General features: G+C 38.9%; 1 protein-coding gene across 1 annotated transcript in view; it reads left to right on the forward strand.

The window, feature by feature from the left end:
- Positions 1–18,045, forward strand: part of EXOC4 (exocyst complex component 4) — an 824,501-nt gene that overhangs the window by 71,498 nt on the left and 734,958 nt on the right. The window contains exon 6 of the mRNA XM_040260893.1: positions 15,789–16,032. Coding sequence (XP_040116827.1) covers positions 15,789–16,032 — 244 coding nt within the window. The remainder of the gene's footprint in view (positions 1–15,788; positions 16,033–18,045) is intronic.

The raw sequence follows: 18,045 nt of genomic DNA on the forward strand, positions 1-18,045 counted from the left end.
CTTCATCCTTTCACTTGGTTTATCCTTTTCCTGCACTAGAAACTGAAATCATGCATTTTAATTCTTTCATTTTTTTACTGATAAAAGTATTTAGTGATAGAAAATTTTCTCTCATTACTACTTTAAATGTATCCCATAGATACATATCATTTACAAAGATTGTCTTATTTCAGTTTTTATTTCTCCTTTGATCCAAGTGTTTTTAGTAAAAGAATTGTAAAGATGAAAGGGTCTTTTGTGTGTGTGTGTTTTTAATATTTTCTGGGTTTGTTATGTTGAATTGATAATGTTGCTTGTAATATTTTTACTTTATAGAACTTATATTTTCTTTGTGATTTAATATATTATGGTTTGTTATTTTTTTAATATTCCAGGGGTACTTGAGAGGAAGATGCATTTTCTCTATTAGATGAGTTTGATGTATATTTGTGAAATTCTCATTATGTTGTTTAAGTTGTCTATCTCCATTTTTATTTTTAGTGTTTTCCTTCTATGTCTCTTTGACTTACCTAAAGTTTTTGTTTAAAAATGGTGATTGCTGTTTTTTGGTATGTGAATAGTCATGTGTTGTAGTTTCATTTGTGAATTGTGTTTTTTGGTGTTAAAAAATGCCCTTCATTGATGTGATTAATGCTTATTGAATGACATACTGTTCATTCAAATGTGGAAAATTCTTAAAGAGAATTCTTAAAGGGAATTGTTAGAGAGATGGGAATACCAGACCACCTAATAACCTGCCTCCTGAAAAATCTGTATGCAGGTCAAGAAGCAACAGTTAGAACTGAACATGGACAACAGACTGGTTCCAAATAGGGGAAGGAGTACCTCAAGGCTGTATATTGTCACCCTGCTTATTTAACTTATATGCAGAGTACATCATGAGAAAGGCTGGGCTGGAAGAAGCACAAGCTGGAATCAAGATTGCTGGGAGAAATATCAGTAACCTCAGATATGCAGTTGACACCACCCTTATGCCAGAAAGTGAAGAATTACTAAAGAACCTCTTGATAAAAGTGAAAGAGCAGAGTGATAAAGTTGGCTTAAAGCTGAACATTCAGAAAACTGAGATCATGGCATCTGGTTCCATCGCTACATGGCAAATAGATGGGAGACAGTGGAAATAGTGACAAACTTCATTTTTTTGGGCTCCCAAATCACTGCAGATGGTGACTGCAGCCATGAAATTAAAAGACACTTGCTCCTTGCAAAAAAGTTATGACCAACCTAGACAGCATATTAAAAGCAGAGACATTACTTTGCTAACAAAGGTCCATCTAGTCAAGGCTATGGTTTTGCCAGTAGTCATGTATGGATGTCAGAGTTGGACTATAAAGAAAGCTGAGCACCGAAGAATTGATGCTTTTGAACTGTGGTTTTGGAGAAGACTCTTGAGAGTCCCTTGGACTGCAAGGAGATCCAATCAGTCCACCCCAAAGGAATTCAGTCCTGAATATTCATTGGAAGGACTGATGCTGAAATGAAACTCCAATACTTTGGCTATCTGATGGGAAGAACTGGCTCATTTGAAATGACCCTGATGCTGGGAAAGATTCAAGGTTGGAGGAGAATGGGACAACATAGGATGAGATGGTTGGATGGCATCACTGACTCAATTGACATGAGTTTGAGTAAACTCCGGGAGTCAGTGATGGACAGAGAGGCCTGGTATACTGCGGTCCATGGGGTGGTAAAGAGTCAGACACAACTGAACGACTGAACTGAACTGTTCATTCTATATTCTTAGCCTTTCTAAATTGGCTTCAGTATGTGTATAGCGTATATAGTTTGGTCTTGCTTTGTAAGCTGAATTAAGGCCTTTTTTTAATAGATGAGTTGAATCCATTGATATATATTGATATGACTGATGTCTTCAGTAACAGTTGTATCGTAGTGTTTTGTAAATATGTGTATCATGTATGCTGTGTTTCTTTCTAAGATATGTGTTCTTTTATTTTACTTATACAGAAATTTTTTGTCTAGGAAGTACCGCCGCCCCCCCTCTTGCCCCCGCCCCCTGCCTCAACCAGTGATTGTCTTTTAGTGTATACTTATAAGAAAATGCTCTTAGCTGCTTTTTTTTGTTTGTTTGTTTGGTTAAACCTTTACTCTTGGATTTCTCCATTTTTATTGCTATACTTTAGTTTCCATCCTTTGCCTCCATAATAAACAATAAACTTACTCTACTTTCCTCTTTTTCTTCTGCCATATTTTTAGTTGCATATTTTTACTTCTCAGCAGTGGCCACAGGACTGGAAAAGGTCAGTTTTCATTCCAATTCCAAAGAAAGACAATGCCAAAGAATGCTCAAACTACTGCACAGTTGCACTCATCTCCATGCTAGTAAAGTAATGCTCAAAATTCTCCAAGCCAGGCTTCAGCAATACGTGAACCGTCAACTCCCTGATGTCCAAGCTGGTTTTAGAGAAGACAGAGGAACCAGAGATCAAATTGCCAACATCCGCTGGATCATGGAAAAAGCAAGAGAGTTCCAGAAAAACATCTATTTCTGCTTTATTGACTGTGCCAAAGCCTTTGACTGTGTGGATCACAATAAACTGTGGAAAATTCTGAAAGAGATGGGAATACCAGACCACCTGACCTGCCTCTTGAGAAATCTGTATGCAGGTCAGGAAGCAACAGTTAGAACTGGACATGGAACAATAGACTGGTTCCAAATAGGAAAAGGAGTACGTCAAGGCTGTATATTGTCACCCTGCTTATTTAACTTCTATGCAGAGTACATCATGAGAAACGCTGGACTGGAAGAAACAAGCTGGAATCAAGATTGCTGGGAGAAATATCAGTAACCTCAGATATGTAGATGACACCACCCTTATGGCAGAAAGTGAAGAGGAGCTAAAAAGCCTCTTGATGAAAGTGAAAGAGGAGAGCGAAAAAGTTGGCTTAAAGCTCAACATTCGGAAAACAAAGATCATGGCATCCTGTCCCATCACTTGATGGGAAATAGATGGGGAAGCAGTGGAAACAGTGTCAGACTTTATTTTTTTGGGCTCCAGAATCACTGCAGATGGTGACTGCAGCAATGAAATTAAAAGACACTTACTCCTTGGAAGAAAAGTTATGACCAACCTAGATAGCATATTAAGAAGCAGAGATATTACTTTGCTGACTAAGGTCCGTCTAATCAAGACTATGGTTTTTCCAGTGGTCATGTATGGATGTGAGAGTTGGACTGTGAAGAAGGCTGAGCACTGAAGAATTGATGCTTTTGAACTGTGGTGTTGGAGAAAACTCTTGAGAGTCCCTTGGACTGCAAGGAGATCCAACCAGTCTATTCTGAAGGAGATCAGCCCTGGGATTTCTTTGGAAGGAATGATGCTAAAGCTGAAACTCCAGTACTTTGGCCACCTCATGTGAAGAGTTGACTCATTGGAAAAGACTGATGCTGGGAGGGATTGGGGGCAGGAGGAGAAGGGGACGACCGAGGATGAGATGGCTGGATGGTATCACTGACTCGATGGACGTGAGTCTGAGTGAACTCCGGGAGTTGGTGATGGACAGGGAGGCCTAGCGTGCTGCGATTCATGGGGTCGCAAAGAGTCGGACACGACTGACCAACTGAACTGAACTGATGGCTGATTCATATTGTATGGTAGAAACCAATACAACACTGTAAAGAAATTAGTCTCCAATTAAGTTTCTTTTTAATTTAAAAAAGGCAGGCAGTCATATGCTGAACTGAACTGAACATTCATGTAGTTTTCCACAACTTTTGTTTTTATATTAAACCTACATTTAAATATTCTAAATGTTCATGAATTAGACATTTTGTTCAAGTTTCCTAGTCATTTCTTGATTGAATGAAGTTTATTATCTAAAAAATTCCTTGAGTCATGGATACAGAGTTTCTTTATTTGAAAACTTTTAATTTCTTTTTCCTAAAGCCTTGATACTTAAAGGGCCACTTGGGGATAAAACTTCCTTAGGTTACACTTTAAATTATTATTATTATTTTTACAAAATACTTTTTCATTTTTTCTTTTTAGTGCTTTTTGAAATTTCTGATTCCTAAGGTTTTCTTTTCCCCTTGTTAAAGTTCCTTGATTCTTAGGTCTTACAGATTTCTTTTTAATCTTAGGAACTGAAAAGATTTAGTAGGATGTGCCTTGGAGTCTTGATTTCTTTAGGTATTGATTTTCCAAGATACCCCATGGGCTGTTGTTTCATTTTGTGCATTCAGTTTTTTTTTTTTTTTCCTGTAAGTTTTCTTGGTTTACAGTTTTTAAATGTTCTATTCTGTTTACTTTTCCTCTTTATCACTCTATTTTTCTTTGCCTGTTTTCCATTCCTACTACTCTCTCTTTCATCTTTTCATTTCTACTATTTTAAAAAAAATTCTTGTTTTTATCCTCCACTTTGGTTCCCAGCATTTACTCAATGTCCTTTATCGAATACATGTTTTCAGTCTATTCTATCTTGCTGATTTTGTGTTGTATTCTTGAGGTATGAGATAATATTGTCTTTTTCTTCCCTCTCTTTCCGGAGTTTTGTCAGCTTTCCTTTCACACTTTGCTTTTGATTGTCCGTGTCTGTCATAATTTTTCAATTTTTGACTCAAAGTGGCTTTTCATATCCCCAAATTCTTTTTTGAGTATATTAATTCCACCTAGATTGTTATCACCCAGATTTCTTGTGCTTCACGCTGCTTTATTGGATGGAATTTTCTTCTCGATGTGTGTTGGATTTTTTTTTTTAATATTCTCATAACAATGTGTTCATTATTTTTTTCTATTTATTTTTTAATGATATTGGGGGTGTGTTTGTAGGATTCCTAGCTCACTGGCTCCCTCTTCTGTCATTACAGCAAACTGCAGATACTTTTAGTTCAGTTCAGTTCACTCACTCAGTCGTGCCCTGCTGGGGTCCAGCCACGGTGGATCCAGGGTGATTCGAAGGTGGGGACGGCGTCGGCGTCTTTGGAAAAATACATATTTAATTACAGATATAAAGAGAGATTAGAAACGGATAGTGTAGTAGGAAGATTAGTGGAGAAAAAGAGGCTGAATAACTTGGATTACGTGAAATAGCATCCATGCTCCAGATGGGAATTCAGCCAGAAAAACGAGGAGCAAGAAAGAATGACATGGGGGTATCAGTCTTTCCGGAAACTGATCCGATTTCTTTATTTTGGGGTTTGCTTATATACCTTTTGTTACATATAGGGATGAATACAGAGTCATGCGGGGGTCAGCAGTCCTGACCTTTATCAAAATCAGGTGCTTCACATAAATGTATATAAAAAAAAAGGCTTAGGGATATTACATCATCTTCTGACCATGAGTGAGACCTGCTGACATTTTATGATCCTTTCTTTCTGATAACCAAAAAACTTATTTTTTCCAAGGGTGTTTTTTCTTAAACCAGGCACCACCCTCCAAATAAAGTTGCATTCCTATAGGATGAGGGCATAGTGAGTTACAATCAAGAAAGGAATTTATTTAACTCAAGGTTAACAGGATTAATCTTAAAGGTTAATACTTATTTCTCCTATATGCTAGTTATATTCGTTATAAGGGCAGGGAATATGGAGATTTAGCAGCAAACATCAGCCCAACAAATGAAAATCTTTTCACCAATGCTCCCCTTAAGATCTATCTAATCTTAAGATGGTGATAAAGTTACATTTTTACATAACAAAGACACAGTGATTTATAACAAAGCACAGTGATCTATTACAAAAGAGAAAATTCATTAACTCAAAAAGTCTAGTATTGCTAACATCAAAAACTACTCTCTTTCCTTTTCTATATTCCAAATACATTGATTAATATATTCCCAGGTGCCTAAGGATATGGAGGCCTGGCGGCAATCATTGACTCAACAATGAGAAAAACCCTATGCTAATTAAGACTTTTAAAATACTCCAAAACTCTCTGTGCTGTTTATGGTTGAGAGGTAGTAAACAATCATGTGTGTAGTGGCAGGAGTATGGATAATCCTGTCACACAAGCTAGTCTGTCAGCAGAGAGGTTTGACCTGAGACACCCTTGTCACACCCAGGGGAGGGAATTAGCAGCAATTATTGGCACAACAAATGAAAAACCCCTCACCAATATAATTCCTAACCAACCCACTATACTAATAATTTCTAATTCCCCAAAAGAATTTGCCTTTAGTAAGTCCAAAACATCTCGTGCCTCTCAGGTTGGGAGGCTGTAAACAATCACATGTGGCCGGACGAACCTATACAGGCGGGCTAGATAACCTTCAGAGGAGTCTGTAAGCTGAAACACTCTTGTCACGTCCAGGAATTTTTTTGCCTTGGAGCTGCACGTTTATTCCTTCTCCGAGAGAAATGGTTATGGGGGAGAACATAAAACAGACTCTGGTTTTGGGGTAGATGCTCGGGAACAGGGTGTTTCCTGAGGCTTGATCATGCCTTTGTGTATGCCAAGCCTCCTTCCTCATGACCTTTGCCATGGGCGGAGTTCCTCACGCTGGCCCCCGGCAGTGCCCAACTCTTTGCAACCCCATGGACTACAGCATGCCAGGCTTCCCTGTCAATCACCAACTCATGTCCGTTGTGTCAGTGATGCCATCCAACCATCTCATCCTCTGTCATCCCCTTCTCCTCCCACCTTCAGTCTTTCCCAGCATTAGGGTCTTTTCCAGTGAGTCGGTTTTTTTGCATCAGGTGGGCAAAGTACTGGAGTTTCAGCTTCAGCATCAGTGCTTCTGGTGAATATTCAGGACTGATTTTCTTTAAGGTCAACTGGTTGGATCTCCTTGCAGTCCAAGGGACTCTCAAGAGTCTTCTCCAACACCACAGTTCAAAAGCATCAATACTTTGGCGCTCAGCTTTCTTTATAGTCTAACTCTCACATCCATACATGACCACTGGAAAAACCGTAGCTTTGACTAGACAGACCTTTGTTGGTAAAGTAATGTCTCTGCTTTTTAATATGCTGTCTAGGATGGTCATAGCTTTTCTTCCAAGGAGTAAGTGTCTTTTAATTTCACCATCTGCAGTCACCATCTGCAGTGATTTGGAGCCCCCCAAACATAAAGTCTCTCAGTGTTTCGATTGTTTCCCCATGTATTTGCCATGAGGTGATGGGACCAGATGCCATGATCTTAGTTTTCTGAATGTTGAGTTTTAAGCTAACTTTTCACTCTCATCTTTAGTGGACTTTTTATTTTGGTGGTGGGGTAAGCTTGTTTGCTCTCTGAATCGTGACTCTCCTGTTTGCCTTTTTGCTTTTTTCTCCCTTCAGCATCCCATAGCCAAAGGGCTTTTATCTCTTTTTGTCTCATTTCTCTCTCTCAGGCTATGTGTTTCAAACACTGCTCTTTCAAATTATGTCTGCTTTTAAGTCCGTATAGTTCAAGCTGTGATCTGCTTGTATATCTTTTTAGTACTGAAACTTAGGGTTGACTTTGTCTTTCTAAAACTTAGATTCTAAATCAGTCTTTAGGTTCATCACTATCTCTCTTTAAATTTCTTTATTATAGTCTTTCACAGTATACGTTTGCTTGTAACAAAGCCTTGTGGCAAAGAAGTGGTGGGAGAAGAGCATGATATAACACTTCCTGGCATTAGGTGATTTTTTTTGTTCTTATTTTTATTTTTAGTTATTTTGAATTTGGGGCAATTTCTGTCTTTCACGTTATCCCGAAAGCATGGTTTTTATGAATTTTGTTTATTTTTATTGTTCTGTTCTGCTTCCGGAGGAAATGTTGAGAAATGGGGATCTAAACCACCATCCTTGTCTTCAGGAACCCTGAAGTGTTAGTAAAGCTAGAGGTTTTAAAAATGCATTAAAAAAAAAAGTTTGGTGTTCACCTTGGTGTTCATATTATCTCATTTAATTGGTACAATTCTCTTGATAATGTTGTCTCCTCTTCACATTTGAAGAAATTGAGAGAACACACAACTAGACATGATAATTTGATCTAAAGTGATGCCAAGCTTTGTGTTCTTTCTACTATATCATTCTATCTTTATGGCAATTCAACTTACAAAATCATACATTAACAACCGACTGTAGCCTAATAAAGTTTAGTGAGTGTTAATATAAATAATCAATTTATTCACCTGTTCCTTGTCTCTTATCCTGTATCCCTGTTACATTTCTAGTAGCCTATTCTCCATTGATTGCTACTCTTTGCCCTGCAAAGGGGCATTCTTTTTGCTCTAGGCAATATAATGTACATTTACTTCTGCTTTATTGACTGTGCCAAAGCCTTTGAGTTTGTGGATCAACAAACTGGAAAATTCTTAAAGAGATGGGAATACCAGACCACCTGACCTGCCTCTTAAGAAATCTGTTTGCAGGTCAGGAAGCAACAGTTAGAACTGGACATGGAACAACAGACTGGTTCCAAATAGGAAAAGGAGTACGTCAAGGCTGTATATTGTCACCCTGCTTATTTAACTTCTATGCAGAGTACATCATGAGAAACGCTGGGCTGGAAGAAGCACAAGCTGGAATCAAGATTGCTGGGAGAAATATCAATAATCTCAGATATGCAGATGACACCACCCTTATGGCAGAAAGTGAAGAACTAAAGAGCCTCTTGATGAAAGTGAAAGAGGAGAGTGAAAAGTTGGCTTAAAGCTCAACATTCAGAAAACTGAGATCATGGCATCTGGTCCCATCACTTCACGGCAAATTGATGGGGAAACAGCGAGAGACTTTATTTTTCTGGGGCTCCAAAATTACTGCAGATGTGACTGCAGCCATGAAATTAAAAGATACTTGCTCCTTGCAAGGAAAGTTATTACCAACCTAGGCAGCATATTAAAAAGCAGAGACATTACTTTGCCAACAAAGATCCCTAATCAAAGCTATGGGTCTTTTTTAGTAGTTATGTATGGATGTGAGAGTTGGACTGTGAAGAAAGCTGAGCACGAAAGAATTGATGCTTTTGAACTGTGGTGTTGGAGAAGACTCTTGAGAGTCCCTTGGACTGCAAGGAGATCCAACCAGTCCATCCTAAAGGAAATCAGTCCTGAATATTCATTGGAAGGACTGATGCTGAAGCTGAAACTCCAATACTTTGGCCACCTGATGTGAAGAACTGGCTCATTTGAAATGACCCTGATGCTGGGAAAGATTCAAGGTGGGGGGAGAAGGGGATGACAGAGGTTGAGATGGTTGGATGGCATCACCGACTCAATGGAGATGAGTTTGAATAAACTCTGGCGGTTGGTGATGGACAGGGAGGCCTGGCATGCTGCAGTCCGTGGTGTTGCAAAGAGTTGGCCACGACGGAGCGACTGAACTGAACTGAGTGCATTATATCATCTACGAAATTGATTCAACAGATGTTAGTTTTGTTTTTTATCCAAATAGAGTCCTCCACTCTATGTTCTCTCCAAACATACCATCATTTTCCCCTCAGCCCACTTTCACTATGGAAGGATCAATGTATATTCATTGTGTTTTCAAAACTCAGTGCAATGTGGGGTTCCATTTTCACCTCTGAATTGAAACTATCCATATGCTGAGGCTGTAAAATCTCCTAGCTTCTTGGAAATGATTGCCCCCAGTAGCAGCAGCTGTCAACAGCTTTTGGCAGCCTCCTTTCAGGAGTGGGATGTTATATAGTCTGTAGTTTTCTTTAAAGTAATTTAATCTGCACCTTAGGGGTGCTTAGTTAACAGTTTTGAAGTACCTTAATCAGGAATGCACACTCTGGGGGTAGTTAGTTAACATTTGAAAGACCCTAATCAAGATTCTATACTCCAGAGGCAACCAGTGCATCAGATACTGCTCTCTCAATATGCAGCGGTGGGTACATTAATTAGAATAAAATATGTTAGAGGTAATTTTTCATTGGTGAACCCAATGGTATTTAAGCTGTTGTCCAAGTCGTTCCACTGGGGCATCAATGGAGGATAAGGATTTGATGAGGCCAGTAGCCTATCGGTGTGGGTCTGGAGCTTGGTTTAGTCTTGTGCTTGCAAGCCTTCAAAGGACTTTTGTCATCTCACCTGTCCACTGGAGCGTGCTAAGTCTCTAGCTCCACGTGGGCCAAATCCTGCCTGCCTTTGCCTGCTTCTCCACCCAGAGCTCATTGGACACACACTCTGGTTCGACTTGTTTGTATTTCTTGTCCACAGAGATGTTGTTGTCAATTTTGAGCCTTTTTTTTTTTTTTTGATTTTTTAGCTTATATTTTATGTGTAATTGAGTTTTGAGCAGATTGTGTATCTTAGGTGTGAGTTTACAGTGCCAGGTTGATCAGAAGCCTAAGAATTATTTTTAAGCAGAAACTTTCTTATTTTCCCCTTAAGCATATTGTCAGTGTTTTGAGGCCAGGCTCAGAACAGTGAGGGCAGCGTGACAATGTACAGTTCTGTTGATACTTTGTGGTCTAATTAGGCTTGGTAATTTTTTGAAGGTGGTTTTTTTAATGCTGAATTCTGATTCATAGTAACAGTTCTCTTAAACAGGGATAATGTTCTTGAATACAACATGTAAATTATATAGGTTGAAATCATATATATGAACTTTACATAATTTATGGACCCTGCATAGTGTAAGGAGTGACATCTGTAGGAATTTCTATAGGAAACACTGCCATTAACTCTTACGCCTTAATTGACAGGTATAACTATAAACGATAAATAAAATGGCATATTCAGTAAAAGGTTAATGTGTATTACCAGGGCCCTTACCTTCTGCAGTTTAATGACATGTGTATAGGCCTGGCCTGTGTTACCTATCTTCTTACCAAACATACTGAGAAAAAAAAAGCAGGCAGGGACTGGTCTAGGTTGCTTTCTGTATTTACTGATGAACAGAAAAGTAGTTTTCTCTTATAAGATATTTAGCTGCATAAACGGACTATTCACCTTGCTTGTCTGTTACTAAATAGGTTCTTATAATTAGCTGTAAGCCTTGGAAGCAGAGATACCTAGAGTTAACTATGGTTTAATGGAATCGGGGAATGATAGAGCTTGAAAAGACCTTAGATAGCATCTAGTTAATTCTTTCATGACTACCTTCCACGATCCCACATATCCACTGAGGTGTAGAGATATACGCTTATCTGTCTGCCCTGTCTTGTCTGTTTACCTGTTTAGTAATATGTGTGTCTAAAAGAAACAACTGTTCTACCAAGTAACATTTTGGTAGAAATAATTGGTTAAAGAACATCAAACTCTTCTAACATTTAACACAGTCCTATAGGTTAAAGTCTTCTAAACCAAGTTCAAGAAATTCTCACTTGATAAGGTCCTCAGCAAAAAGAAAAAAGAAAAAAAAAGGTAAATATAAAAAATCAAAGATAAGAGAAATGGGAAAGGTATAAAGTATTTCTGATTTTAAAGTGTTTTAAAATATTGAATACATATTATAACAGTAGAGGTACATACAAGAGAGTGATCTAGGGTTTATCAGTGTTGAAACATGATATTTTGTTCTAATGATGGTGTGAAGACTTGCTGAGTTTCAGCTAAATTATTTTTGTACAAGGCTTTTTTCCTTAAAGCACCAATAATTCTATCTGACCTCACCGGGTTTTTGTGATTATTAGATGAGTCTTCATGGCTGATTATATTATTCTTTAGAATTGCCTTTTAATTTTCAGCTGATGCAAGTGAAATAGATAATATAAATTAATTAATATTGGCTCTGTTCAGTGTTTATGCTCTAGGAGATTTCGGGAGACAAACAGAAAGATAAGTTTGTAAGCAAATGTGCCATTTGGGGCTGTGGCATTTTATTATTCATACCTTGCTTATTTGTTCTTTGTAATAGGCTATCTGTCATATTAGTATGCATATAAGTATCTGTATGCCATGTAGTCTAGGGGCGTGTTGATTTCAACTGTGTGTACCTCATACCCAGCACGCGTCATCACCCAGCTCGTGTACAAGGTGCGACGTTTAGGTGGCCCTGATGTGTCTTCTCTGTGGCTCATGTGCTCGTTTGTGAAGGTCATTCTGTCCCAGCTGAATTTCTCTTACTTTTTTCCTGCCTAAAGCTTTGCTTAGAGCTTTTGCTTTATTTTCCCTCTCTGCCCTGCTGCATTTAGATGGCTCCTTGGCCGCTAAGTCCTTTTCTACTGTTGAAGCTGGTTTTGCAGGATGGAGTACTTCTGTGGCCTGAGGTGTCCAGTTCTTTATGTGTAAAACAAAGCCAGTAACTAAACTCTCTGTTCTTGGAATGTCATGACTGGAAATATTGATGACTTTTTTTTTCACTTGGCTTCAGAACTGTCATGTCAGTTTAGAGGCTGAAAGCTTCTTGGTTCTACTCCCAGTTTCCTAGTATTAAAATATTTAAAATTAATTACTGTATCATCAGATGCCCTCTATGCTGTGAAGGAAACCATATGGATTTGATCATTCTGTCTCCTTCTCTCTTGTTGTGGGTTGGTCTAGTGAGTTGAAGTTAAGGCAACAGCATTATGGATAATCTGTAGAGGGCTTATTCACTTAGGAACAAATTTGTGTAAGTAATTATATCATGGATGTCATGAAGTGAAGTGAAGTCATTAAGTTTATACGTGCATTTTATGAGTTGGGAGCAAAAAAACAAATTGAGGGGAATAGCGCACATGTTGTCTGAAGTAGAGGTTTCAGAGACTTTATCCAGTGGTTAAAAGGACTTATTCCATATACTGGGATATTTTCATTCTTTCCTAAGTAAATTTCAAAATACTCCAGTGGTGCCGAAGAACTGTGATTGGGTCTGTAGTATAGATGAGCTTGAATCTACTAAAGAAGAATGTACACCTCTTTCAGGAGCCACAATTTTAAAAAACTCAAAAGTCTCTTTAAAGGTTTTGAAGCGTGGGTTTCAGCAGTTGTGGCGCTCCTGCTTAGTTTCCCTGTGGCGTAGGGGAGCTTCCTGGACCAGGGATCGAACCCTTGTTCCCTGCATTGGCAGGTGGATTCTCAACTAGTGGACCACCAGGGAAGTCTTGAAGGGATCACATTTTAAAAGCCTTTCAGGTGTTTAGAAGAGTGAAGGAGAGAGGAGAGGATGGGAACAACTTTATTAGGGTCCATCCTTAGAGATCTCTTCAAGAAAATTAGAGATACCAAGGGAACATTTCATGCAAAGATGGGCTCGATAAAGGACAGAAATGGTATGGACCTAACAGAAGCACAAGATATTAAGAAGAGGTGGCAAGAATACACGGAATAACTGTACAAAAAAGATCTTCACGACCCAGATAATCATCATGATGTGATCACTAATCTAGAGCCAGACATCTTGGAAAGTGAAGTCAAGTGGGCCTTAGAAAGCATCACTACAAACAAAGCTAGTGGAGGTGATGGAATTCCATCTGAGCTGTTTTAAATCCTGAAAGATGATGCTGTGAAAGTGCTGCACTCAATATGCCAGCAAATTTGGAAAACTCAGTAGTGGCCACAGGACTGAAAAAGGTCAGTTTTCATTCCAGTCCTAAAGAAAGGCAATGCTAAAGAATGCTCAAACTACTGCACAATTGCACTCATCTCACATGCTAGTAAAGTAATGCTCAAAATTCTCCAAGCCAGGCTTCAGCAATACGTGAATCATGAACTCCCTGATGTTCAAGCTGGTTTTAGAAAAGGCAGAGGAACCAGAGATCAAATTGCCAACATCCGCTGGATCATGGAAAAAGCAAGAGAGTTCCAGAAAAACATCTATTTCTGCTTTCTTGACTATGCCAAATCCTTTGACTGTGTGGATCACAATAAACTGTGGAAAATTCTGAAAGAGATGGGAATACCAGACCACCTAACCTGCCTCTTGAGAAATCTGTATGCAGGTCAGGAAGCAACAGTTAGAACCGGACATGGAACAACAGACTGGTTCCAAATAGGAAAAGGCGTCGTCAAGGCTGTATACTGTCACCCTGCTTATTTAACTTCTATGCAGAGTACATCATGAGAAACGCTGGACTGGAAGAAACACAAGCTGGAATCAAGATTCCTGGGAGAAATATCAATAACCTCAGATATGCAGATGACACCACCCTTATGTCAGAAAGTGAAGAGGAGCTAAAAAGCCTCTTGATGAAAGTGAAAGAGGAGAGTGAAAAAGTTGGCTTAAAGCTCAACATTCAGAAAACGAAGATCATGGCATCCGGTCCCATCACTTCATGGGAAATAGATGGGGAAACAGTGGAAACAGCGTCAGACTTTATTTTTTTGGGCTCCAAAATCACTGCAGATGGTGACTGCAGCCATGAAATTAAAAGACGCTTACTCCTTGGAAGAAAAGTTATGACCAACCTAGATAGCATATTCAAAAGCAGAGACATTACTTTGCCGACTAAGGTCCGTCTAGTCAAGGCTATGGTTTTTCCAGTGGTCATGTACAGATGTGAGAGTTGGACTGTGAAGAAAGCTGAGCACCGAAGAATTGATGCTTTTGAACTGTGGTGTTGGAGAAAACTCTTGAGAGTCCCTTGGACTGCAAGGAGATCAGCCCTGGGATTTCTTTTGAAGGAATGATGCTAAACCTGAAACTCCAGTACTTTGGCCACCTCATGAGAAGAGTTGACTCATTGGAAAAGACTCTGATGCTGGGAAGAATTGGGGGCAGGAGGAGAAGGGGATGACCGAGGATGAGATGGCTGGATGGCGTCACGGACTCGATGGACGTGAGTCTGAGTGAACTCCGGGAGTTGGTGATGGACAGGGAGGCCTGGCGTGCTGCGATTCATGGGGTCGCAAAGAGTCAGACACAACTGAGCGACTGAACTGAACTGATCCTTAGGCCTTTACTCACTTTTGCTTTTGTCTATTGTAGTCCACCATTTGTAAAATAAAACAATTATTTTTAGGCCAGAGGTTTCTAACCTGTAGCTCTTCTGGTTGTTGTGGAAACCCCTGAAATTATATGAGAAGTGTTAGTTTTATGTGTGTTAGTTTGAGGGAAAGGCCTGTGGTTTTCAGTAGAGGACATACCTCTCATAGCCTAGCCCTGCCCTCTTTCCACTCCTACAGGGGTTAAAAGCCAGTGTTAAAAGCTCTTTTCTTTCATTCTGAAACCTTACTCAGAAAACTTACGTGGATTAGCAAGACCTATCTTTAGTAGATAATGATATTATGTTAGACATGTATTTAAAGAAAAATAGAAAGTTTTTTTTTTTCTTTTGTATTTAGGGAATATTCTTCTATTCTTCAAGTTGTTTCACTTCTACTTACTGTTTTTCCTTTCTTTTTCTTCATCTCTTACAGTTTGTTATACTTTTAACTTACGTGTCTTTTCTTTTCCACATGTATTTATGTCTTTTTATCAAGCTACCTATCGCTCCTAATTAACCAATATGAATTTAAGACTATGGTGTGGCTCTTTGGAATTCTGCAGCATCAAGTATCGCATTTTATAAACAGTGAATGTTGATAAATCTCACGAACCAACTGACTCATTGCAGAAATGTAGAAAATTTTCTGTGGAGATTTGCTTACTTTTAATGTTTCTACCCTTTATTAACTGATGGGTTGGATATAATTTGAGGAAGATAATTTTTTTGTGTGATTCTTAGAGAGTTACTGTGTAAGTATAATTTAATTAGATTTAATTGAAAAACATCTATGATTCCTTTTAAGGGAGTGGCCCATTTTTTAGATCCATACTGTTTTTTTTTTGTATTTCTGTTATCTTTTTTTTTTTTTTTAAATTTTTATTTTGTATTGGGGTAGAGTCAGTTAACAGTGTTTGGTAGTTTCAGGTGAACAGCAAAGGGACTCAACCCTATGTATACGTGTATCTATTCAGACCCATACTGGTTTTGGATGTGGTTTTGCAGTTTTTGGCTACTGACTGATTTTTCTTTTCTTTCTTTCTTTTTCTTTTTTTTTTTTTTTTTAACAGTGAAGGAAATAAGCCTCCAGGACATCAAGGAGGATTTGGAGTTGGATCCAGAGGAGAACAGCACCCTTTTTATGGGCATCCTCATCAAGGGGCTGGCCAAACTGAAGAAGATCCCAGAGACAGTGAAGGCAATCACAGAACGCTTGGAGCAGGAACTTAAGCAAATTGTGAAGAGGTCTACAACCCAGGTGGCCGACAGTGACTATCAGAGGGGCGAGAACCTCATGGCTGAGAACCAGCCAAGGTAGGTTTTTGCTAACTGTATTTACTATACCCTTTGAAGGGTAGGCAGTGGTAAGTATTATATGTATCTTTGTTGTTGTTTAGTCACTAAGTCATATTCTACTCTTTGTTGATGTTATTTCTTTTTTTTAAAAACTTTATTTTGTATTGAGGAGTATACCTAATTAACAAATAATATTGTGACCATTTCAGGTGAACAACAAAGGGACTCAGCCATACTTATATTAATACATGTGTCCACTCTCCCCCAAGGCCCCCTTCCATCTAGGCTGCCACATAACATTGAGCCGAGTTCCCTGTGTGATACAGTAGGTCCTTGTTGGTTATCCATTTAAAATATAGCAGTGTGTACACGTCTCCATCCCACATACCCTAACTATCCCTTCCCTCATCCTTTCCCCCTCTGGCAACCATACGCTCGTTCTCAAAGTCTGTGAGTCTGTTTCTGTTTTATAAGTAAACTCATTTGTATCATTTCTTTTTAGATTCCACATGTAAGGGATGTCAAAAGATCTTTCCCCATCTGACTTACTTCACTCAATATGACACTGTCTAGGTCTGTCCATGTTGCTGTAAATAGCGTTATTTCATTCTTAAGGATGAGTAATGCTCCATTGTATATATACACCAAGTTGATGTTATTTCTTGAACTTTGGATGCTGTAGACCGTACCAACTCAGATTGGTGAAAACAGCTTGAATGAGTGTAGCTCAGCTGGTTTTGGATGTAGTTGAGAAGTTGTCCACACTCAAAGGTAAGAAAGTAGCAGTTATTGAATATTTCTTAAGCACTAAACTGTATTCAAGGCAATTTGTGTATATCACCTTATTTAATTCTCATTACAACTTTTTGAGCTACTTACTTAGTATCCAGATTTTACAGTTAAGGAAACGGGTTCAGAGATAAAGTAATTAGCCCAAGGTCACAGAACAAGTGGCTAGTCTTGGAGCTGAGTCAAGTCCTTGGTCTTTGCTCTGTCCCGTGCTTTCTCCTTCCATGTGTGGTGATATTACATTTGCCAATAGGCATCAGTCCCAGGAATTCCTTTATATACTTAAAACAACTAACATTTCATAATTCTTCTTTCATGGGGGGAAACCAAATCATCCTCTGATTCTGACTCTCTTGACTGTCATACACTGGGCTTAAAGCTTAATACTCTGATGCCATCTGATGATGGGAGAAGATATTTCAAATTGAGACTTTCCTAGAAAATCCAAGATTCACTCTACATGGGTCTCTGTCCCTTCTTCCTGCTTCTCTATTCTATTCCTCAGCCTTCCATGGGCACCAGATATGGGCAAGGCAAGAATTTGCTGTCAGAGGGGGAAAGGCCAATGGAAACCATGATTTTATGTGAGAACAGAGGACAAAGTAGAACATTTCTTCTGAGTCGCTCAAATAATATGAGTTCCTGGGAGGTGCTGGACAGTGTGTTCTAGGCAGTATCATAATCAGACTAGCTTGTTGTGAAGGCAGTTCTACTCTTTGTACTTAGGACTTTAAAAACTTTTTTAGAAAGAAGATTAGCGAATTTAAAGAGAAATAATAGCTTACTTAGTGTGGAGTCCCTAGATGTACTTTAAATTTTTGAAGAAATTGATGTATTCTACCTAGGTTTTTTATATTCTTTGGATTTTCTAAATAACATTGCTTTTAATTACACATTCATTTCAGTTCAGTTGCTCAGTCGTGTCCGTTTCTTTGTGACCCCATGGACTGCAACATGCCATGCTTTCCTGTCCATCATCAACTCCCAGAGCTTGCTCAAACTCACGTCCATTGAGTCAGTGATGCCGTCCAGCCATCTCATCCTCTGTCGTCCCCTTCTCCTCCTGCCCTCAGTCTTTACCAGCATCAGGGTCTTTTCATATGTGTCAGCTCTTTGCATCAGGTGCCCATAGTATTGGAGTTTCAGCTTCAGCATCAGTCCTTTCAATAAATATTCAGGACTGATTTCCTTTAGGATGGACTGGTTGGATCTTTTGCAGTCCAAGGGACTCTTGAGAATCTT

This window comes from Oryx dammah, unplaced genomic scaffold, assembly GCF_014754425.2.
Source record: "Oryx dammah isolate SB20612 unplaced genomic scaffold, SCBI_Odam_1.1 HiC_scaffold_18, whole genome shotgun sequence".
NCBI lineage: Eukaryota > Metazoa > Chordata > Mammalia > Artiodactyla > Bovidae > Oryx > Oryx dammah.